The 25,397-nt window shown below is 41.0% G+C and overlaps 1 protein-coding gene across 4 annotated transcripts in view; it reads right to left on the bottom strand.

Moving 5' to 3' along the window:
- Positions 1-25,397, bottom strand: part of PTPRG (protein tyrosine phosphatase receptor type G) — a 407,047-nt gene that overhangs the window by 131,410 nt on the left and 250,240 nt on the right. For all 4 annotated transcript variants that reach the window (XM_083795084.1, XM_083795085.1, XM_083795086.1 and 1 more), the window contains one exon: positions 11,518-11,613. In XM_083795084.1, the coding sequence (XP_083651210.1) occupies positions 11,518-11,613 (96 nt within the window). The remainder of the gene's footprint in view (positions 1-11,517; positions 11,614-25,397) is intronic.

Below are 25,397 nucleotides of genomic sequence, written 5' to 3'. Positions count from 1 at the left end.
AAAACTTACTGCTCAGAGGTGCTGCAAACAGATTTAAGCAGTCTTTATTTAACACACATTTCAATTTTGAGCACAGGATAAGATTGTGATCGGCATTCTTGACTCTCATCTATCTCCAGTAGAGTTTAATGCTCATAAAAGCTACTCATCCCAGCTACTTTGCTGGTTTTGTTCAGAGAACTCTGATGCAAGCACACCTGAACTTAAAACAAAGGAGGGTTTAATATTACTCAAACTGGGACCATTTAGCTCTTCTCAAACTCACTACCGCAGCTGGATTAGCGTGCTTTTCAGTGAACCTCAGATGTAGAAGACATCTGAAAGCTACTAAAATTATACTGTAAAAGGATTCCCAGGTTTACACCCCCTCATCTCCACCCTATGAACTAGAGGATTTCTGATTTAGATTCACAGGAGGTAAAACATCAGATACACGGATTGCTCTGGGCAAGCTGCCATCTTGGCTGCAGAATTATTTTGGGGGGTGATATGCCATCAGCATTATCAGTTAAGCCATCAGCCATACATATAAATGTCTACCTCTGTAAAAAGATATAAAAAAAAAGGGACCAGTCCAGCCTCTGATTTACTTTCATTGCCTTTCTTTGACCCCTGGAAAGAAAACCACCGGCTCAGAAAACCCTTGATACTCGTCTCTCCCACAGTTGTCCTGCAGCACAGACACTACAGATGATAAAAACCAGCAACAGTTCGACCCTCCGGCAGTAACCTGGAACACTGGATTTGCAGTCATTTAGAAGAGATTATATTACATTATTGAGGGATATTTTCCTGCATGTTTGATCTGCATTATGTGCAATGTATAGGAATTATAGAGGAAGCCACATGTGTCATCGGTAATAACCGGGGTGGTACTTACATGGACACACCAACCTGACGCTGCCCCTGGGAGGGGTGGGCAGCACCTTCTGCTCCCAACCTCCCCTTTTCCCTCCCTTGCACGCTCACGTGCTTTCACAGCGCACACGGCCTGGGAAAAACACACTGACTTCGCAGTTGGACCTGCTCTGTGACTTGGCTAAGGGCTGACGGGGTGGGCCCACTGCTCTTGCTGGCAGCACAGGCGAAAGCAGAATTGCGATGAGGAGGTAACCCCCTTGCTGATTGTACAAAAACGACATGTCCCATTTATTTGCACAACGCGAGCCCTAAGTGATTCTTACATCTTGCAGCAACCTATTAAGAAAAAGAGACTTTGTGAATGGAGTATCTGGGTAAACACTTCAAACAAATATATAAATTATGCATAGTCGGTATACTTTTTCCACCTTAGGGATCAAACTGAAACAAGACTAAAGAATTATGTTTTATTTGTATTAAAAATGTATTAGCTGCTGTCCGAGCAGGTTTTCTAGAACATTTGGTATGCTACCCAGGAAATTCTGTCTGAAGCTTGCATTGTTTATTATTGCCAATACTAGGAGAAACTTGGCACTGTTATATCTGAGAACTACAGCAATAATTCTTCAGGCAGAACAGCTTAAATTTAATAAGAATAACTTTTCCTTCTGAGCCAGAAGATCTAAAGGCAAAGGAAGTCCCAATTTTACCCATCTATTTTATATATTCAGACTTTACAACCAATCTCTCTTTTATGGTACAAAGTGAAACTAGGCAATCATTTATGAATGGATCCTGCACTCACCTGCACTTAAAATGTGCCATAACGCTAACTGGTAACCAGAGACACCTGCAGATACAGAGGATGAAAACCAGTGCCGTTTTTCTAAGGGCTAGACAAATCCTGTGCAGCTTCTAAGTAGGATTGTGCCTCACGTGGACCTGAGAGCTGGAGTTTCCTGATGGAAATGTCAGATCTCCACCTATGTCCCGTGAATGTAAAACCGCATACACTTGATTAGTCCTCCGAGAGACAAATGGGATATCAGTCCTGGATGGCTACTGAGGACAGTCTTTGCAGAAAAATAAATCAAATTAAATTTTAAAAAAGGTAGGCAGCGAGACATAAAAAATGATCTTCCTGGTATCCAGGCTGAACGTTTAACAACAGGGAGAAAACGGAGTCATTCAGAGGCAGCTGCGGTGTCTGGGAGAGAGGAGAAAGGGAAGGAGATGAGCACACAGCTTTACGTCTCCTTTGATTCTGTAACCAAGACCAGTTCTAGCAAAACTCTCCGAAGACTTGGATAGCAAAAAACAGCACTTTATTCCAGCCTCTCTCTCCTTCTCTTAAACAAAAAAGGTCAAGTCAAAATGCACCAGGCTCGAAACAAGTAAGAAGGGTGGGGGATGAAGCAATCGTTGCTATCGCAGCGATGAGAACAGGTACTTGCAGCAAAGAAAACAAGTCAAGTTCAATGACTTCTCCATGCTCAAAGACACAAAGACAGGCTCTACACGGGGCTGGTGTCCCTAAAGCAGACAAGAGGCGAGTGATGGGAGCCCGCACGAAGCCTGGGGGCCTTCTACTTTGGCCCAGCTCTCATGGCATCCAGCTCCAGGTCTGTTTGGTGAAATGACAAAGTGACACATCAACAAAACACACCAGAGAGTAAAATGCAAAAAGCATCACTGTAGTTAGGGAACTAATTTGTTTTTTAGTCTAATGGTTATAATCAGCAGACTTCCTGAGTATCAATCTTCCTGAACCACAGAGGGGGTGAGATTATAGACTGACGACTGTAATTCTTACATATTAGACATCCAAGTGTCATTTTCAGGAGTCTGGTAATGAAAACTCCACAAGATATTTTTCTATCAATTTAAAGATTTTTTACTGCATGACTCCAAAATGATTTATTTTCTTAAGGCAGTATATTTTTAAATCACAGAGAAGTAAATTATTGTGTTTAAGATGCTGACATTAGACACTAAATATTCCTAAACTGACTCCACTTTTGAACATGAAGGGCGAGGGGAAGGAAAAAGAAGCAAAAGAATATGTAGATGCATGCTGCTCAAGTTCTCAGGGCAAGTTATTCAAACAAAAACAGTAAACTATAAGGGGACAATTATGAGAATTAAGGCTAACGAATTGATATGTAATTTAATGAAGCAAGTTAATAACATATTGGTTAATAGCATCCCACTTGGGATTAATCGTAACACATTAATCAATTAATAATCATTGAGAAGCAAAAAAGCTGCACATCAAAAGCGTTTACAATGCTGTAAACCGAAAGATAATGATCCTGACATTCAAATGAACGTTAAACTGGAAGAGCGAAGAGATCTATTCCCCATACAATGCAACGACCAGCTCACATTAACGGTTACAACAGATCGTTGGAGACATTTAGAAGAGACCCCATAAAGCATACAGAAAGGGTTTTTTCATATCTGTAAATTTGCACAACTTTGGAGTTCAAGTCCTCTCAACAGCAAAAAAGTTTACAGTTACTTCCTAACATCAGCAATTGTCATGTTTCCATTAAAAACAAAGGGGGGGGGGGGGGGGGCGAAGAGATACAAATGGAGTGTGTTTCATCACAAAAAGCAAAAGTCACTGAATACGGCATCACCACTGCCAGCCACCCTCCCCACTGCTCCTTCAAAACCAGGGAAGCATCAACACAAGTTAAAAGCCTCGGCAGTTAAGGCATTTACAGTGCACTTATGGGAGAAAAATATATCTAATTTTTATCTTTAGTTAGAGGCTTCTGCAGACGCTTGAGAAGTTGCATTTCTCTAGAAATATCTGAAATTAAAAACAATATAGAAGTCAAAGACTCTACGCCCTCTGGTATTTCACTCTGCACTGCAAAAAGGGCTGCATGACACCGTGCTCTGTACAGACCATATCCTTTAAAACTCAACCTAACAAAAAGGCTTTAATTGAAAGTATTGCATTTTGGAGGTCATCTAACATAAAATCTGGCTTCCTGCTCTTCTGCCTTATTGGAAAACACCATGAATGAGTTCATAAAGCTGAAGAGAAGAAGGGAAAGGAAGACGATTGCTTGGGCACTGAAGAAGATAAGTGCACAGAAGGTAGATTATCTTTCTATGCTGCACAGTCAGCCTGTGGATAGAAAAGTTTCAACACAGCAGGTTGCAGCCATCATGATCTAGAGACTGCAAATGCCTCTTGGCAGAACACAGGCAAGCAGAAGCAGAACGATGTGTTTGCTTCCAAGAACGATCTGTTTCAGCCGCCCTGTCAGTCTGTCTGCCTCCAAATCCAGCCCCCCTTTCGCTCACGCACTTGTACTTCATTCCTCCAAGCACGCTTGCTCGGATGTTCGGGCTGCTGTGTGAACACCTCTGCTCTTAGCAGCCTTCGACTTAGCCACATGGGCTCCTTCTCATGAGTAAGCTGCGGCAAATGCAGAGCCATGTGAATGAGCAAGCCTGGCTACACAGTACTCTGCAAACCAAGGGAAACTTTGCTCGTGTTTGTACGGGGTTTGAGCTGGGGGATTACCAGGAACCCAGGCTCCGCACAGTGACCCCAGGAAGCAGAGGCACTTTTCAGTGCTGCTGTCCACTGATGGAAAATTGGGAGTACTGCAGATCACTCATTGCTGGAACAACACACACACAAAAAACACCAGGTGAAAGCACCAGCATTTCTCCTGCGCAATTCAGCTCCCTAACGAAGTCCTCGTTCCTTGAGCCCAGCAGCACGTGAGCGATGAACAGCACCGGGCTCACAGCCCTGACCCCTTCCTGGCTCACCGTGCTCCCACCGGCGCTCTGAGATTTTGCTCGGCAGAGTCCCCGAGCTCATCCCCGCAGCCTGCTGCTCCCTTACCTTAACAGCAATTTTACTCTTAAAAAACACGTGAAGCATAACAGAACTGTACAAAGGTTTGATTCAGAGTAAGAATAAAGCCTCATTGTTAAAGCACTTTAAAGTCAGTAAGCACCAAAACTGAAACTGGGTATATACTTATTTTTTTTTTACTCACAGAGCTATTTCCCCATCTGTTCTCCCGTTACTTTCTTCCTTTACATAAAATATTCAAAAGTATTCAAATTTCTCAGAAACTTTCAAGAGAAGTTGAAATGAAATAAAAATCTGAACAGTTTTAAGAAATTCTTTTTGTTTTCTTAAATTAAAAGGTAAAACTTTCCAGAAACACTTTCCATGATTTTTTTTTTTGGTGTCTTCTACCCAAACCCAGCTCCCAATGCAAAGGGTTTCAGTGCAAGGTTTTTGATCAGGACGACCACTGATTGTTAGGCACCCAAACTTGCATGGTTTGGCTAAAGAAGACCAGCTTTGGAGGCTGTTCAGCGCCATTCACATACTGAATTCAACCCAAATCTAGCAGGTTTTAAGAAGTTCTCATAATTTTGTATTTAAATTCGCCATGACACAAAATCACTTTTGTCCTTTGATAAGTTTATTTCCATCTATTTACTGGAAAGTTACGTGAATCTTCTCTACTCCAGAGATGCTTCATATCACTGTACATCATTACTTGTATTGTACAAGGTGTTTCTCAGAAAAATGTGTTCTCACAGCTGTACAAATGCAATCTACCTGCTCTGATTTGCTCATCCCTTACAGCTTGAGGTAGCTACCTTGTATTGCTATTTAAAGGCCCTACTACTGCTTTTATTAGTAATGACTAGAAGTTTTAAAATAGCTGCAATGAGTTAAAAATACTAGGAAAATGTACTTCAGTGAGCACGAAAACATTTCAAATTGTTTCGCTTGTCTTCTATTGCACGGAGGGTTACTAATACACATGCATTCACTTCGACAAATATAAATTATACTTTTGAAAGGCACTGAATAAGTAGCTCTAGCTGCACACATTTTCATGTTATGAAGATAATAGAAAAACTGCACTAATTACTAAATAATACTGCTAATCAATAATAATTGTTTTATTATTCATAAGCTACTATTAATAAAACACCGTGGGCTCTAATGTAACCATTAAAAGAATTAATACTGTAATTTAATTTTAAGGCCCTTACATGTATCTGAAGTCTATTAAAATAAATGAAAAGCCTCTCAATAACTCTGGATGATGCCCTGCATGTTAATGATCCTCCGTGTTATCTGAGCTACTGCAAATCACCTTTAAGATACTGCCTAAACACTGTAGCACTGATGATCCTTCATGTAGGCGGACATAATCATGTTTCAGGAAAAGGGTACACCTTCATCTTCATTTTTATTATCAAGCCAGTTTTGCTCAGTCTTCCTACAAGCATCCTGGTACGGGAGAGGTTGAATTAGGGAATTTGCCAAAAACTGAGGCAGGGAGCTGGGATCCTGGTCTCCTACCTGGATAACCAGATATGGTTATCTAAATAGGAACTGTATTTAAAGCAGTTATTCACTGAATTTATTTGGATATGATACGAAACACATGGAACAGTTAATGACAGGGAAGAAGGGGTTTCTAGGGACGTTAAAAGCTGAATTGTATTATTTGAGAAGCATGCATTAAAAAGGGCATATTTGTGCCAAATATTCAATAACTTCAGTGGTGTTCCACTGTTTATTGTGTTTAGCTCATTTAGGCCCCTGTGAAAAGTGAGTTATTGATCACCTTTACAAAGCACACCACGTACTACCACCAAAAATCTTACAAAAGCAAAGCCACGATTACTTTCACTGATGTGAAATGGCAGCCCAGAAAAAGACCAGCAAACTCTTGATTTTTAACATGTACTTTGAACATCCCATTAGTTGCATATTTGCTCCCAAGTAGCTAATTATCTTTAAAAATCTAGCCCTGTAATGCTAAAGCTCACGAGTAATCGAGGTACCAACATCACTTACAATTATGAAGACAATTTTAACGATGAAAGCATTGCTAAAAGTTATTTTAAAATTCATTTTTATTTTAACTTCTTTAGAGATGATTTGTTTGAGTACCTGAGCTCCAGTAACTAATCACTGATGGTTTTCTTTGCAAATACTAAAATAGATTTATAGGCCCTCCCTGTAGGAACAAGAATTCCATCACCTCCTCCTGAATTTCTGAGCTATCGAGTATTTGATGAGCGCTTAGGGAATCAGTATTGTGTCTTTTCATAGCAGTAATCAAAGAATGAAGTATTCTTTCCTGTAATGAATCTACCGCAGGCCCAAAAGATGAATATTTCAAATGCAAAAGCAATATGTTTGTCTTGAACATATTTAAGTTTGGCTTTAATAAAGCAAGTAGTGAAGTGTGCAATGAATTATATTGTTAGATGGTTAAAACAGAGCTGTGCAATATGTCTGAATGCATTTAATCCAAATAACTATTCATTTTAAATATGACTTGTAAATATGTATTACACGGATGTATACGAATGGATGATTCAGGAGCCAGTGAGAAATCTGGGCCTTCCCTTCTACTCCTGGCTTGCTTCAAAACTGGCTCAGCCTGACAATTAACTGAGGCCTAGAGCCAGAATATCATTAAATACAAGCTGAACCTTACAAGGGCTGAAATTAAGCACGTACACAAACTATTCAAGTTTAGGACCTTTTAAATCAAGACTTAAGTATCCTGCTGGACTGGGACCTAAAACGCATCTCAGCAGATGAGGGGGGCTCAGCACGCGCTGTAGACAACACGGGTCCCGTCCCTGTGCTGTCATCGTGTCTGCAAACCCAGAAGCTTTTACTAAAGACTACAAGGATGCTGCTGGCTGGAAGAAATGGACATGAGAAGTTGTAAATCTCCTGCTAGCACTAGTTTCACTTTGAGATACACCAAGTAACCCCAACACTGACAGGTATGGTCAAAACCCAACCAACCAACAACAAAAAAAAAACGAAAAAAAACCAACAAGCAAGTTTTTTTCAATAACAGCAACAAAACACACACAAGAGCTTTTTGGCTCACATTGCTGTTATATGCTGGGATTCCCACTTCCTCTTGAAATACACGAAGCATTTTCCACAGAAATTCCCACTTGAAGAAAACTGCCCTTTCTCCCACCGATTCCCCTGCCCGCAGTGAAGCCTGTTTCTGGGCTTTAATGACCATTCTACCTTCTGGCACCAGCATGTGGAGCTGCCTTTTACCCATTTCAGCTCGTTCCACCTGAATAGCTTTTAAAATAATTTGACCAAGAGAGATGAAAGGTCACTAAGTCACCTTGCTCCTTTGTCACACGGAACAGGGACCCTTTTCCTCAGCATACCTGACGGCTTTACAGCTTGCATGCCAATGCAAAACACCGCTTTCACAGCCCAGGTAGAGATCTCAGACCAGATCATCGTATTTGCAAACTGAGAATAGCTGCTGTAGAGTCCCCTGCAGCTATTTCATGTGACACCCTCTGAGCATCTACCCACAATGAACTATGGAGACGAGCACTTATAGCAGGTTGTATACGCAAGAATTGTTTCCTGACTTCAACTAGTAATTTTCTTCATTTGTCAGGTCAACTGACCTGCAGCATGCAAACAAAAAGAGAATTTATCAACAGTGCTTACAATGAAAGCAATGAGAAAAGCAGAGATGTAATTAGCAGCAATTACAATAAAGTTCCAAGAGCTTCAATTATCCAAGTTCAGAACCAACGTACTTTACCTGGAAATTGCCCTTGAAAGAATGAATTCAATAAGTAAAATTCTTACATAGTGTAAGTTAAATTATTTAAAAACGAGGAAAGAGGGTTCTTAATTACTTAATGTTTCACCAATAATTATACAGTTCAGTATAATGTTCGCTCACTGGAGAACCTGATTTTCAAGGGAACATTTGTGAACTTCAGTCAAACAAAACACACCTGCCAGACCATAAATTCAGTCAGCGTGGCACACATTCATTCCAACACAGCATTAACACATTAGCAAAAATCCAAGTCTTGACTTAATGGCAAACCTAGCCAATAATTTTTACCTTAAAATATTTACATAGAAAAGCATGCATAATTCAGTCTTCTCATGTGTTTGTAAACAAACAAACAGTAGGCCCTGCATCACTGCAATTTTTTAACGTTGGTTGTAAATAACTGTTCGAGATGGGACTAGAGCTCAGAAAACAGCAGATTAAGCAGACTATGAAATTAGTATTTGAATAGTTAAAGCTACCAATCAAAATGTGGACATGGACACCTTAGGGTCATTTAATTTAACAGTTACTAAGAGTTAATTTTAAAATTAGTTGCATGAAATAGTAGCCTATCCACGTGGTGCCCCGGGGAGCTAGGCTAAAGGCACACCAGGTATTTCTGAACGAAATTTTACGTAAATGTTTTCCAAGTCATGGGTCACCAACTCCATCACACGATACACAGGAGAGGGAACTACAGCAGCACCTCCGGCAAACACGGTATGGATCTGCAAAGGATTATCACCATCAGTTACTAATCCTCAGTACAGAAGCTGTACCTCCATGGGACAAACAGGAAAGCCCTCCTGATGGCCAGAATAGCAGTGATTACACCGACTTCCTTAGCATTTGCTCACATGGGCCAGAATTCAGCGCATGCCCCTCCAGGATGGGGACTTTGGGCTCTACAAATCTTCCCTGGCAGCTTTCTGTCTCAGAGCAGAGCTACCCAAAGGGAAGACCCGATACACTCAGAAGTTTAATGGCACATTGCTGATTTATCATTTCAGCCCAGAGACAAGGGAAAAAAAAAAAGAGAAAGAAAACCATTTCCTTTCAGCCCCAAAACAGGTTGTCACTGGGTCACTTTGCCAAGGATTACCTTACCCCCATCACTCTGGAAGAGATCAGTGACTCTTTATCAAATAATGCCTTCAGATTTCATGGCTCCTGGAGCAGAGGAGCCCAGCTGCACCATCCTCTGGACTTTACAGACTAATGTCCTGTGGCCTGCAGGGCTAGAAGTGATGAAAAGTATAGATTTCTGTGTCCTTCAGGAGACCACAGCACTCAGTTGTTGTCTTAAAGAGTTTGAGGTCTCTTATAATCAAAGATGTTTTTTTACAGCATTACTGACTATTTTAGGTTATTTTTAGTGAGTTTAATGGCTCCCTTGGAGTTGTGCAAAGTGGGACTCGTAAGCACAGCACCTGGATTTGCACGTGGGGAATATATAACATTCTCACTACAATTTTAAGATCCTCTAAAACCTGTTTTTTTTGGCATGTTACATATGGACTAGGAAATGGTGTGACATGGGGCCGTGCTTCAAATAGCTTATGTGAAGCTTATTCGGGCAACAAATTGCAATTAAATTTGGGCAGTTAAATTCCAGACACGCTATCCCACAACGTGCATTGCACACCATGACATAACACATGCTCCTTCTGACACTGCGCACATACAACGTGCAGCTTTCCATCATGGCATAAATCACCTAACGGTGACTCTGGTTGTTCTACTTCTAAACTTCTGTCACGTAAGGCCAAATTCAATTGCCCAATCCTTCCCACAGCACAGCAAGATTAGGAAGTCTGGAGAAACATCCTGCTATGCCACTGCAAATTATCGCAGCTCCACCAACTTTACTCTAACACGAAACGCCACAGAACTGCGCGGAATTCAGCAATGATGAATTTAACATGCCTACTTCCACTAGCCTGATGTCAGCAGAGTTACAGCAATTTATGCAATACAAGGATCTGTCCTTTTCTCCTTATCAAAGCATTTGATCAAAATCAGTGACATAGAAAAAGACAACCTTATTTAATTTAAGCAGGAGAGTCAGGCTTGTCACTCTAACATCATAAGGAAAAGAGGGAGGTATTTACATATGGGTACTTGTATATTCTTTTTTATCTGCCTTCACAAAGATAACGGTGAGATCATTTTCTTCCACAGTAAAATCTCTTGCTAAACCTCACAGAGGACCAGCGTTTTTCCTTGTTCTTCCCTCCCCTCTTTTGAAAAAGCAACACCTTGAGTTACTTCAAAATCTTCATTAGCTACCTCTCACAGTTTCTGACAGCTTGGTGGGATGGAGCTGCTCTCACTCCATTCTGTTCACCCTCGAGTCAGTAAGGAAAAACTCCATTTCTGATAAAACATGACAAAAAGCCCACGCTGCTGAACACCACTGCCACGTGACTTGACCTGCCAGCCGTCGCGAACAGCAGTCTCTAACCCGTGCTGCAGTCCTCGAGCGTGCTGAACCAACAAATGAGCTAGCTGAGCGTTCACACTCGTGAGGAAGCATTTTAAAAAAGTGAATGCATAAATTCACTCATTTGGAAACCTGGTATGCTCAAGAACTTGTTACTATGACAATTTAGAAGAAGCTGCTACAGATAAGATTGATGAAACTTATTGATTAATTTTCTCCCAAGCTATGTTTGAATTTTAAGTTTTCTCTAAGCAGAACCAGTTCACATCCCTGTTAGTATTCCGGGGACCCAAGCAACGTACTTCAGCGGTGAAGTTCCATGATAAATGTTTTCTCCAATCCACATCTGTAAAGCAGCTATCACATCAAAACAATTGAGGCAAAATTTTTCATTACATTTCTAAATATACTTATTTACATTTTAAATCACACATAGACAATATGAAATATTATTCACTTAGACAGGTGGGAACAAGAAAACAGATGCATCCATTAAGCTTGAAACAATTCAATGAAATAATTAGTACTTGGTGAAAGCTTTGGTTTATGTATGTAGACCTTGTTTAAACTTACTTGAAAAAACACGGCCATGGCTCCTACTACCCTGTTTTCTAGAACTGCTGTTCCAAAACTGTCAAAGTCATCAGGATTGTAGAAGTAAATCTGCATCTGTAAAAATTAAAAACAACAACACAATCACATAAGTGTTGATTCACACAGCTTTCAAGTGAGGTAGTGCATACACACTGTATTCAAATCCAGTGTTATGAACCTAAGGTAAAGGAATTCTGCTGAACAATATTGTTTAACTAGGATCTTGATTAATGGCATGACTGTCCTACTGGGACAGTAACCAGGGAACAGAGTCAACGCAATGCATTTTAATAGCAAACCGAAGGATAAACAGTATGACCAGTCTGTTTAGATGGTAAACTTTGTGCTTTTTTGCCAGGATCTCTTCATTTTTTGTTCATTGCAGGCTCATCTCCTGCTCTGCAACATGTACTAGACATATTTATCTCAGAAAACATAGAGAATTTCTGAAAGCAATTTCAATGTTTAGAGTTATTCCTTTACTCCTAAAGCAATTTGTAAGATAAAAGCGTGTTTCTGTAGCAATGCATTTTCATGAGCCTCTGATATTCAGGACTATCAGTTAGGGTCAGACTTCTTCCTGACTTCAGTTAAATTTCATGACTTTTATTTCCAAAGCTTTAGCGCTTGGTGAAAAGTATAAGTGAGAAAAAATATGGCTGTTTTGATGTCATTTTAGGACAAATAATAAATATTAATTATTAAGCAAACACAAAGTGAAACACCCGTGTTACACATAGATGAGAACAATGATCACCCCAAAACAGCAGATGTGCTAGGTACGTAAATATAGAAGGACCAAGAAATAGCTTCCTTCGTACCCTCTGCTGCTGAGCAATTCCACTTTACTACAGACATGCCATGAATAGTGCAACTTAAAGAGGCCATGTGCACTGCTGCTCATATTTTCCTTTATGGTTCTCAATCCATTTACCACAGGAGTTGAGCTCCCACTTCTGTTTCCCATCCCAACACAGTGCTTCTTCTCAGAGTAGATCAATCTCTCCATTCCCAAAGAAACAAGTATTTTTCCCATATTCTGAAATGTTGTGTATGGGAAGACGAGATAATACCCTTGCATCTCTCTCAAATATGCTCCTACTAATTTTTACTGAATCCCAGGCTCCTGGCCCTATATATTGGCTGTAATGTACAATACTGGCAAAGTACCTATATATCTAATAAAACATCGTCATATGGAGAAATGGCCAAAATGAAGATCAGGCTCTTCAGAAGTGGAGGTACTTTTCCAGCAGAAGGATAAAATAAGACTACATTCCAAATAGCTCACACACACACAAAAAAGAGTCTGGCATTCACTCTAGCTTCATAAAATTGGAAAGCAATTTTCTCCCCCCTATTTTGGCCTTCCTATTCCCAGCGTATTTGCAGCACACACAGAGATGCTGGCAATATCTCACAAAGTTGGTGGTGCCTCCAGGTTCTAACGCGTGCTTTGAACAAATGTAGGCTGAGGTACAGTCATTCATTGATGTAGAAATTAGAAACAGTTTGTTTCAGGTGGAATTGCTTAAACGTCAATTTAGCCAGCACAGACAAAAGCTCACAAAACACTTGCAAATTGCATTTTACTCCCCTTTAAAATAAAGTCTAAAATTAGGTATACCTTATATAAAATACTTCAATATATAGTCCTCACAGGAGTTTATGAAGAAAGGTATCACTGAGTGAGTTCAGCATATGCCAAAATCATTTTGGATCAATTTTGCTCACGGCATTTTAAGGAAATTAATTTTTACAATACACTTTTGGATAGCAGTGCAAAGGGCTTTGGTAAAAAAGCGCTTAATTCAGATCCGTCGTCTCAGCAGTGCAATTTCAGAGACTAATCAAGAACCATACTCTGCCTTGATTACCATACACATTGAAACATTTTCCCACCGCTCCCTGGTGTTTTTCCAGAGAGCGTGGTTCCTCTCTCTGCATCCATCAAGTCAAGGGGAACTGTCTTGTATGAAAAATTATCATCATCTGTCATACAGTAGCTTCCTTATGTGTTCATACAGCTGGAAGGAACATTTTAGGAGTGGAATCTCCCAGGAATTGCTATTATATAATTTACACACGCATACACTGCAAAAACAATGTTAAGAAGATGGTAAAGTTACATCCTCAAAGCTGCCTGATTCAGACTGCTCGTGAAACCATACCTGGACACCATTGAGCATTAGTATTATGACAATTTTCTAATTATGTGATCACATATTGTTTTCTGCGATAACACTGTCTCATCTGTTTTCCCACAATTTACAATAAAACGTAAGCTTATTTTTGTTCTTTTCTACATAATACGTATCATCTTGCATTCATTTATAGGCTGACATTTTGGTTAGCATTTTCTGTGGATGGCATAATGTTCTTTAAGTACAAATCAGGAATAAGACAGTTAGCCATAAAATTAATTTCACTGCTTACTTAAGTGGCCTAAACATGCCGCAGAATTTTCATTATTACTCCTTATTATATAATTAGTATATACAATGTATGGTGCACTTTGCATATAAATTACTTCTACTGTCTCTGCTTGGTACATAAAAAGCAGCAGTATAGAATGCAACAAAGGGGCATTCAAGCTAAAGAAAATTTGGAGCTTATTATGATATGTTATTTGTGAAACACACAATGGAGGACCATCCAAGCTTGCATATCCAACTCAAATTCTGTCACTGCCTGACTTCAGCACCATAAACCATTGTTTTGTACATTTCTGCGTGTGATTTTACAATAGCTTCTATTTTCCAAAATTATATATATATATATATTTTAAAGGCTCTGAATCCCTTAGCCACGGGAAAGTCTGAAAAAGCCTTTGTAGTTTCTATAGTGTGACACTAACTGTCTGCAATGAGAACGTTCTGTTCCCCACATCTCTGCTGCTGGTGCTCCAAATAGCCTTCCCAGTGGCATGGGTCCCAGAGGGCAAAGAGCCCTGTTCTCTATGGCACAATATATTAGATTTATAAGTCTTTCACATCCACCCTGCTACACCTAACGAGGCCAGGAAAGGCTTACATGGACTTTCTTAATCTCAGATGTGCAACCCAGCGGTGTGCTTGCATGTACCTTGTAAAGATCTATTAGAAGAAAAAATGTAGTGTCCAAGCAACCTGAAATTTTCAGCATTGTGATAAGGCTAACCTGAAACAAACCTTCACCAGAGACACAAAGGCGCTTTTGTTGCAGGATGACTCTTGCAATCCTGAAATTTTACCAACGACTGCAGCTCCAGAGCTTCACCAAGGCAAGGAAGGAGAGGGCAAGAGTGTGCTTTTAATGGAAAAACGTTATGCTTTGACACTCTTCACACTTTAGAAGAGTAGAATTGTTTTCACTCAAACTTGAGCCTGAAAAAATCTCACTGAAGGGGAAAATCTTCAGAACGTCACAAGTGCCTTAAAACAGAGGATTAGAGAGAAAACCCTCACTTTGCCATAACCCAGCAAATAATTGCAGTCACCCTATAAAACCATGTCTTGTTTTCTACTCTCCTCTGTCCAGAAAGATGCTCAGCTGTTTCTGTTTCCAAGCACTGCAGGCTTTTGTGCAGGGTGATAACTCTTTCACAGATGTATATAAACCATACATCCAACTCTTGAATAGTTTCCCAGCCTGGAGCATCTTTGCCACCATGCCCCTATCAACTACCTCCACCCCTGCACCGTGCCATGGGGCAGGCAATCCTCTCCTGCTTGGGTCAACCCACTCTCTGCAGAAACACCTCTCTTCAGCCCCGTTCTTCCAAACTCTGCAGAAATCTGCTGTTCCCCAGGTAACTACCTGGCTAAAAGTCAGGCCCTGCTCTGGTTAAGAGATTTGGATGAGAAACTGGACTGCCACCACCCCGATCTCGTAAGGACAGGCTGTCCAAAACGCACGTGTGTTACTGAGGAATGTTGCCCACCAGAGAGCGGTTCTGATTTCTGAAGTGCAATTGCTTCCGAATAACTAAACGCCCTCTATCAGCCACCACTGGCTTGCAAAAACCGAGCACACTCCAACGAATGACTTCTCCCCACGACCTATCCACAAAAAAAAAGAAAAGAAAGAAAAGCTCTGGCTCGCTGCTCAGATGCTCCTTCTCTGCTTGGCAGGACAGGCCTCCAGACAGAAATCACCATTCCCGTGCATGACATCTTGTTGCTCTTATTACCCCATTACAAAGACAAAAAGTTTACATCCAATACAGGCTATCATGGGTAAACTCATTCAGCACTTATGAGAGAAAAGCCACAATGAGCATTTGATAGATCCCAGAAGATCTGAGCGAGTTCAAAGCAATTCTAAGAGACTGGAAACCAAGCAAGTACATTTTCCATAGACAGATGCCAAGTATTTTAAAAATAAATAATTGAGACTTTTAAATTGGGCTGCTATCACCCTGTGCAACCTCCCACAGCAGATTTCTCTTTAGATTAAAAAATGAACAAAGGCTCATTGTGCTGTCACAGATGTGGAGTACAGAATATTCAATAGTATCAGGAATTCTGGTGGAAGGGAAAAGATCATCAGAATTAGCTTTCCGCTCATTTCCTTCCAGCTATCCAAGGACTACCATGCAATTTAAAGCTAAAAAAAAAAAAAAAAAAAAAAAAAAAGGTTTTATAGGCCAGCCAATTTTTTGATGAATCAGGCAGCAAGACACAGAGGCAACAGCTATGTGGTTTACTATGTACTGCTTTAGAGGCAGAGTATTTTCAGAAAAGAAAACACACAGGCATAGCAGGTAGACTGCAAATCTTCGCAGAGTGGTGAAACAAAAATTTTGAAATGTTTGCTTTAAACGATGGAGTTAATCACTGAATATACTAATTGTTAATTAGTACCTCTGCTGCTTATATTGTAAGAATAAATTATTCTCAGCCACTTCTACAGCTGGATTTAAAACCTCTTACACAAAAACAAATCCTGTGCTAGGATTATGAATCATACATGATTTTTCTTAATTGAAAGCCTGTATGTAACTTACTTCTGCTTTAAATATGTGCATAGATTTCTAGCGAAGTAGATGACGTGATCCATTTGACTGGAATAAAAAATTTCTACAGATATAATGTAATCTTCAGTGCAGCACTGAAAATTCAGAATAACTGTCCTGCAGTCAGCATGTTTACTAGAGTATGAGATGTACGCTGGAGCAATAAAGTCTGATGTTTGGCTTCTCATTATATTCTCTTTAAAAAAAATACAAAACTTATCATTTATAACATATTCTAAATCTGCTTAGAAAAGGCAGAGGGATGGAGGGAAAGCAAATCGTGATGTTTTCCAGTTCTCCTACTAGAGTTTGATGTAATAAAATAGAGTATACTGCATTCTTTTTAAAAGATAAAGTTGAACAGGAGCAGATAATGGCATGTTTTTCCTGCCTAGTCTATTATTCATCAGTGAATTTTTAACTACAGTTAGGCAGGTACAGAGATGTATTTTGAATGTCATAACTTAGTATTTTACAGTGTCTAAAAGCGTGCTGGGTAAATTGCAAAACAAAGAGTCAGACAAGGTCTTTGCCCTAAAATAATTGCAGCTTGATAATGAATACAATGCTGGGCTGAAAAAATGAAAGGAGTTGAAACAACAGGAAGAGCAAAGATCATACCAGTGAAATAACAGAATTTAACTCCATTTAGACATTTGCATGCCTTAGAAGTATGATACATTTCCATTCAATCTTTTTCAACATTAAGCATTAATTATTGCTTCATTATGCACAAACAACACAGGAGGTGCATCTATGTTACGTAAAAAGTTGAGATTAAGCGATTTCACAGTCTTTTTCATCCTGGAAGTGGGCACTTGTTGCACACACTGCCCCTCGCTCCGAGCAGCATTTAAACCTGGGAGGGGTCCAGCAGCAGCCCAGCAGGACGGGCCCATCAGCACGGTGCTGGTGGGATTGCCATGTGCTTAAATGCAGCGCTGGATCACGGCCATATGACTCAGTATCCTGCGTGTTGGGCTCTGCATGTTAAGAGAGGAGTACGCTGGCAAGCCAGAAACTTCCCTGATTTCTCCTTCCAGAAATAAATACCCCTTAGGCCCGTTTCTGTCCGAAACAAGAAAATCCACTCTCACGTATGTACACTGAGTCATTACACAATGAAGGCATATTTGATGCTAAAAAGCTGTATGTTGCATTCATTTGTATTTCCATAATATGAAAATAACGGTTTCGGTGTTTATGCTTTCCATAACATGAAACTTTTTTGCAATTGCTTTGTACTCCCAGTAACAGCCATGTGATTCACCATGAAATGAAGTCTGGAAAATCGTTTTGGATAAATGGAACTATAAATTCAATAGAATTTCCATGACAACATAGATTGCAACACTCTGCCACAAGTAAAATGTTATAAATCATTCAAAACCAACAAGAAATCAGCAGTAAGTCTTCTCTTTCACAACACACAAGACCCCTGAATTATAGAGCTGCGGTTATTACCTCACCATGCAGTGCCTCTCACTTCTGCTCCTCTTCCTCGTTTCCTATCTTACCTCCTTCCAAACACAGGAAATTATAATACTAACACTTTAATACTAAGATGTAAACAAGAACCGAAGCATAATGAGCAGTAAGCTTTTTCAAACCTTTCTTCCTTTTCTCATGTTCCGAATGTGTTTAAGAATCCCCATCCTGTGCAAGTATTCCTGTGTATCGAGCTACGTCACAGCGTCTCGCTAGGGTCACAAGATTTAGGGGGGTTCTTTTTCTGGAAACGCGCGTGATGAGGGCACGACAGGGCGCTCAGCTTGTAAAACGGACGCAAACAACATGTCCTAGGGATGGAAGGGAACCAAGGAAATTAGGTAAACGTAAAAAAAAAAAAAAGGATAAAAAGATTACACTACCCAGTACTGCTCCTTCTTACATCTCCTGGGGGGTTCCTGGCATATGGTATTTTGCTTAAAGTTCAGAGATCTGGAATCTAGCGACTCCAGGAGGACCTTCACAGTGATTTACAATCACTATGGCTGTTGCTATCATGCTTGTGAGAAAAACCTTGGAAATGCAAAGCTGCTTCCCTCCTGGAAAGTTTAAGCAACCCATAAAAAACACGTGAGAGACAAACAGCTCAGGATTCTGATCTTTGGGCAGAAGTATGAATATTTCCTACTATCTGCGTCTTTTAGCGCCTCAAGAAGCAGCAGTAACCTACTGGTTAGTCCTTGGATTGCAAAGGGTCACGTTCCCGCACTACTACAGAGTTCCTGCTGTCTTGGATAAATAAATCAGTGCCCATTTCTGGGCCTCTTCATCATGTGTAACCCGTGGTCATTGCTCATCCCTCCTTTAACTGGATGTTTTATCGACAAAAATACGAAAGACTGGAAATAAACGGGAAGAATTACAAAAAAAGTGGAAAACACACGGCATCAACTGCCAGTTCAGAGCGGTGTTGGAGATGGAAAACTCTGGGGCTGTTGTTCATTTGCTTGGTATTGCAGTAAGGGAGGGTCAAATGCATACCTCATGGAGACAGCATGTTGCCTCTGGAAACCAATACCAACTTCTTCACAGCTCGTATCTGACGCAGAGCTGACATTGCTGGAGTTCAGTCCAGACATTTATTGCAAGGAGCCTCAGTGCCTCTCCCCAGGCTCTGGGAGATCTGCTGGGGTCTTTCCCTGGTCTTTAGCTCTGGTGCCATGCTCCGACTCCGCCAGAGACTTTCTGATTTATTTATTGAGGATTTCTGGGTCTCACCCACAGGAGCTTTGTCAAGCCGCAACACGAAGGCGGCAGGTTCCAAATGCGGGAGCTCGCAACGCTGAGACCGCGGTTCCAGAGAGAGACAAACTCTGCTTTCTAAAACTGTCCGAGTGGAAAAATTAGAACTAGTACTTAGCCGCTGGCGGGGGTGAAAAAATGAAACAGGCAATTTAGGAAGTGGCTAAACACCAAATGCCACAGCAACTAAAAACAAGCTGGACGGACTGACTGCATGAACGGAATAGCTCTGAACTCAACCCCGCAGAGACTGTTAAAGATCTCTTCATCTGTTTCCCATGTTCTTCCTATAAAGAGAACTAAAACTACTGAAGAAACAGTTTTAAGCTCCAAAATACCCAGACTGTCCATACTTCAGCTTGTCTTTAAGGAATCCATTTACTTTCTTAAACATAAAGAAGCGTTGCCTGAATGGAGAGAACTGCTGGGACTTCCCAGCAGAAACACTCCGGTGCTCGTCGGGGAAAAGAAAGGAGCTGCACTTTAAAAATAAACCCTACAAAAGCATGCTCTTCCTAGCAATTGTCATCAATACAATTTCATATAGCATTCACTTTAAAGATGCACCAGCGTGAGTATTCAATCCTCTGAGAGCTCACATCTTAGCGCGAATTATTCCTTTTGTACTGTGGAATTCAGAACATCCTGTGTGGTTTAGCTGGTCTTGGTTTTGTTTTTGTTTTTGTTTCTTTCTTTTTATTTTTTTTTTTAAATGGGAGAAGGCAAGCTCTTCCATGAGGTTTAATGATCTTCAAAATGCCTCAGAACAAATTTTGAGATATTTATAGTTTTGTTGCATCTCTGGATTCAAAGCCATGCAGCAGATGGGGCACGTTTTCAGAAGCATTTTGCTGGGCGAAAGGCCATTCCTATCTCCAAGGGGATGTGAAATCCTTCGGGCTGCACACTCGCAGAGCTATTTTTGTTTATGAGCTGTGAACTGTATGGGCAATCACATCAGAACCAGCTCATGAGAAGGGCTTACTTGGAGGGCTTCATAACAGAGGGTAAAAATAATACGGGTTTTCCCGTATTTTGGGGAATGTGCATCTATTTAAGGCAGCATCGTAATCCCAAAGACAGCTTTCTTCTGACAAAGCAAGCTGGGTGCTCAGCATCAGAGGTCTCAGTGCAGACTTGCAGATTTCTGGAGGAAGGTGGAACAGCCCCTCGCTGCGGGGATGCCTCTAGCTCTGCCACGGACCTCCAGTTTTAACATGAGAGGGATTTTTTCTATGCAACTGCTTTTAATAGGGGTGTTTTACTTCAGGTTCCTCAAATGGGTTTAACATACAAGGAGTGGGTACACTACAGCCTTTCAAAAATGCAGGATCTCTTGAGGAATTAAAATTTAACCATCCCTCCCAGCCCTCAAGGCTGCCTACCTAAACACACCAGTCTCTTTGAAACCCCTGCATGTAATAACTCTGTATTCACAGTCTAAAATCTTGTTGTGTGCTGCACAGGTTTTTGTGCTTGTTTTCTTACCCCTTTGACTGTTTCACCTGCGTAAAAAGTGAAGTCTGCACCTCCTGAACAGCAGTGTCAAGAAATTTGCAAGCTCCTTGACTTGGTAACTGTGTACAGACATGCACACAGGAGCGGAGTACACCATCCGACTAGCACCAGCTCGTTGAGGACATGATTCTGTATTAACTGCAGCAAATCAAAAAGAACTGGACCTCAGCAAGGAAAGAAGCAAAATATTCAAGCAAGCAGCAAAACTGACAGAAAGGTTAAAGCTCTAGAAATTGCATAACCTTTTTAACTTAAAACCTTGTCCACTGTCACATCTGCAAACCCATTTGCAAACACATTCTTTGCTAAATGTCAGAGTTATTCTTCCATGCCTATGAAGCAGAAACACAAATCCAGCTCTCACCACCTCCCACACTCGCACACTGGTACCTGCCTGCAGACGCCACGTTGAGACTCCCCTGGTGCATCTGAACCTGCTGCTCACTTGTGGCATCACCTTACGTCATGCGAACAAAACGACCTCTTTGCTTTAACACTTCCAATTTTTTAAGGCCCATTGATCTTGAAAGAAAAGCACCTCCAAGTTCTTCAGACTCCTGATGAACACAACAGCACTACTGGTGAGTATTTGAGTTCACATTTTACAGGTGTATGTTCAGTACGGTTGCCAGTATATACTCCTTGTGGGAGGTATGCACAGTCGTGTCCCTGCTCGCACGGCTCTGTGCCAGCTTCGTCCCTTCCCGCTACTCATCATTTTAATGATAAACACGAGTCTAAAGCCAAGAAGTCACATTTCCATCCTGCTTCACACGTGTATTTCAAGAAAGCACCTCTTCAGCCTCAGCATCTCACATTTAAACAATTCACCTTGGTAAGGGCAACATGTAAGTTCTGCTTTCAGTATTACAGCATTACTGGTTTCAGTATTACTGGCATTTTTCCATACTTTGGGTGTCTTTGGCTTTAGAAGCACCCAACCAAATTAATTCTTGCTCATGCCACTGCTGTCTTCAGCAGCCCAGACAGCTGGTTTGTGCCTGCAACCATGAATGGAAACTGAAAATGCAAGATGGTGGCAGCCTTTCCCTTATCCCACAACACGCAGAGTGTGCCCCGCTGCCTGGGACCAGCACAGGTACGACCTGTGCTCCAAAGGCACACCGCTACGAGTGTCACCATTACCCTCACTTCATCTGGCGTTGTTCTGCGGCAGCACGAAATGCCTCAGTGGAACTTTTGAAATACGGGAGTTGCACAAGTGAAGTCTTTATCATAAATCTGATAATTAACCTGCATAACTAATTTCCCTTCTGGCAGCAGGCATAGGTTGGAATAAATAGTCTATTCAACACCCACTGAGAGAAGACTCCTATATTTCATGTTTACTTTTAGCAAGTATAAAAAGCTGGGGACAAAGGGCCTCAAAGAGTCAAATTCCTTGCAGTTTCAACAGAGTGCCCTGAATAATACATAAAGCAGCTATGCTCTTATCCCTAAAACCACAGGTGTGAACCAGATGTCATGCTTATCTTCTCTTGAGATTACAGCAAACAATTGCACGCCTTCAGAATATAAAGTAAGCTTTGGATCAAGAAGCCTGAAATATATTAAAAGTGTGGCACTGAAGGTAAAAATTCAAATATTAACCTACAAATCACTGATTCATTTAAGAGTCTGTTTATAGCCTATGTTCTATAAAAGTTATATTTCTTGTATTTAACCTTTTTGTAACAACGTGCATTGTGAATGACAAATCTGAGATAAGTCTACTTGCATAAACCTCCGCCTTGGTCAGCAAGGTACTGCCAAACAGACTGTTCAAATATAACACCGCCTACTTATAATACACCATGGCTCAAAAAACAGAATTAAAGTTAAAGCCTCGATTTAAATTTTAAACTTTCATACTATTGTAATAACGGTTAAGAAGGTGAGCGCTCAGATATTGAAAGGAGATTACATCCGGAAAGGTATCTCAAAGAGAACTTTGAAGTTACCTTACTGTGCAATAACAAGCCATGGGACAAACGGTGCCCTAACCACGCACCCTTGACCATGACCAGCCAGCTAACAGTGCATAGCCAGAAGATATTCCAAAACGTCCTGTTTTAAGGAAACAACAATTTCCTCACTTAACTAGTGAAAGTCACTGATATGCTATTGTTTGATACTGGGGGCATTTCAAAACAAACACAACAAAACCACAGTGATAGGATCCTCCTCACCAGATGCACAAAATAAGCACAGCGTGGGGCATGTTCTGAAGGGCGTACTCCTATTGCATTTTCTCTTAAACTGGGTCCTGGCATCACCTCTGGATTCCTGTACAGAACGCCTCAAAAAGCAGAAGGTGAGGGTCTTCTGTCTGACAGACTGCTCAAGTCCTACTGCAAGTTGTGTTTGTTGTTGTTGTTGTTTTGTTTTTGTGTTTTGATTTTTTTTAAGCTTTCCTCATCTACCCTGGCTAGCTTCATTCCATAATCCAGCGTTCCTGGTTTCCTTCCACAGCATCCCCTGTCACGCACACTCCAAACACTGTCAGTAACTAATGCTAATGCTTCACTAAGAGAAGTCTTCCAGGTCAATTTATGACAGAAATATTGCAGGCTTGTAATTAGAGCCTAGATAAGAAACTCCTGTGTTTACCCAATAATCCCCATATTCACTTAATAAAAGCATGCATCTTGCTCACATAGCTGTAGAGAAAAGGTGGTGAGTATGACCCGAATCCAACAGCTGTAATGTCATCTACTTGATCTCGAGGGAGTTGAACTTCCCTGTTCATACAGCAGTATTCACCAGTGACCCACAGCCTCATTTTGCCCTCCAGCAACACAGCCTGTGAGTCAAGGGGAAAAGGCATCCAACGTTTTGGCTCCCTCATGTTAATAAAACAGAGTAAGTAGAGTCATGGGCTAAGGTGTTAACATGACCCTGTCTTTCTGCAATACTGAACAGACAAACTTGGTTTGAGTTGAGAGCACAAACCCAGCCTGCTCAACTCCATGGCAACACTAATAATTCAAACATCTCTCTAGCCTTTCATTAAAGCTATAGGATAAAACACAAGAACAGTATAGAAAAATACAGAATTTCAGCTATAACCAATTAACTCTTTGAGTTTCACCGTATGCCTTATCCCCCGTCTCTGTTAGGGAACGGATTTTTCTTACACGGACAATCTTTGGCTGGTATTGAACGTGGTGACAACCATTCTTCTTTGGAAAAACAGGTGAGATTATTGAGAGCTGTGGAGACAAGTCCTCATTTCTGCAGATAAAATGTAACGGCGAAAAGAAAAGAAGTGCACAGACAGATAACGTAGCTTCTGCGACTGATACGTGCAACTTCATTACTGTGGAAAACAGGCAAAGATGCGGCTGTTATCAACCACGACAGCACCTGGCACGCTTCTGCCAGGTGGCACAGGGCACAGCTTTTCCCTGCCTCGCTGGTCAGGGGATCACAGCAGTGCTGGGAAGGGAGCGTGTCTGGGCCCACTGTGCCAGACTTGCATTAAACTGAAGGAAGAAAGAGACAGGAAAGGAAGTGAGGTGGGGGGAGGAAAAGACAGACAAAGAAGAGACAGCTTCTGAAACTCTCACCCCAAAGGGCTGCTGAGGATTTTGGTGTTGTCCAAGGGGGCTCTGGTAGCTTCCCGTGCCACTGCTCTGAGCAGCTCACAACACACTCAGGAACATGATCGTTCCCAGGACAGCCAGTGGTCGGTGTGCTGGTATTACAGGGTCCTGAGATCCCAGGAGATCAAGCGAAGAGTAAAGATTTTTTCCTGTTGCTCTCATTCTTTTCACAATAATTTCTAATCTTCCTATTTGCCACTCTGCTACCGCTGAGTTTGTGCACAGGGAGCTGTCTGAAAGGACTCCAGGAACACTGACTAATTTCTGTTAACTAATTTAATGTGTTACTATATATGCATACTCAGGCTTATTTTAACCCGACTAAACTAGAAAATGAGACTTACATGATCCTTCTTTGTGTGGTATGACATGTCAGTCCCTATAATAAGTACAGAGCACTCTGACCAATTCCATAAAAACCTGACCCTCACTCGAGTTCTCCAAGATTTCACATCCACCCATACAGCTTCTTTTGCAATTTAGCAGCCAAGTAAAAGACAGACCCTATTAATTTTGTTGGTATTGTTCAAATACTGCGGACTCTCCCCATCCTCCTTCTCAAAGCACTCAATCACCAGCTCCAGCAGGGGCAGCCACCATTTCAGCAGCTGCTGAGGTCCCTCCAAAGCCAGCAGTGCCGCACACAGGTGAGCTGAGACTTTTTGACTTGAGAGTTGTACTGAGTTAATTCCTGCACCCAAGGGTGCACCGGGACACACAACATACCTACGTTCGTTTACTCCATGGGATTGATATCAGAAGGTACGAATTCCCAAGAGTCACTGAGAAAATACCAGCATTGGGATCTAAGCACACACAATATTAATGGAAATCCACCATTCTGTTAAATATTGTAATGTGGAAACTTTAATCATAAACCCTCTTACTATTTAAATACTTCAGGCACTGTAGACATTTATACAACTAGCTGTAGATGAATTTTCAAATAGATACTTCTGAGTAATTATCCTCTTGAGACAGCACCAATT

This window comes from Anser anser, assembly GCF_964211835.1.
Source record: "Anser anser genome assembly, chromosome: 12".
Classification (NCBI taxonomy): Eukaryota; Metazoa; Chordata; class Aves; order Anseriformes; family Anatidae; genus Anser; species Anser anser.
This window is presented reverse-complemented; position numbering and strand designations above follow the sequence as displayed.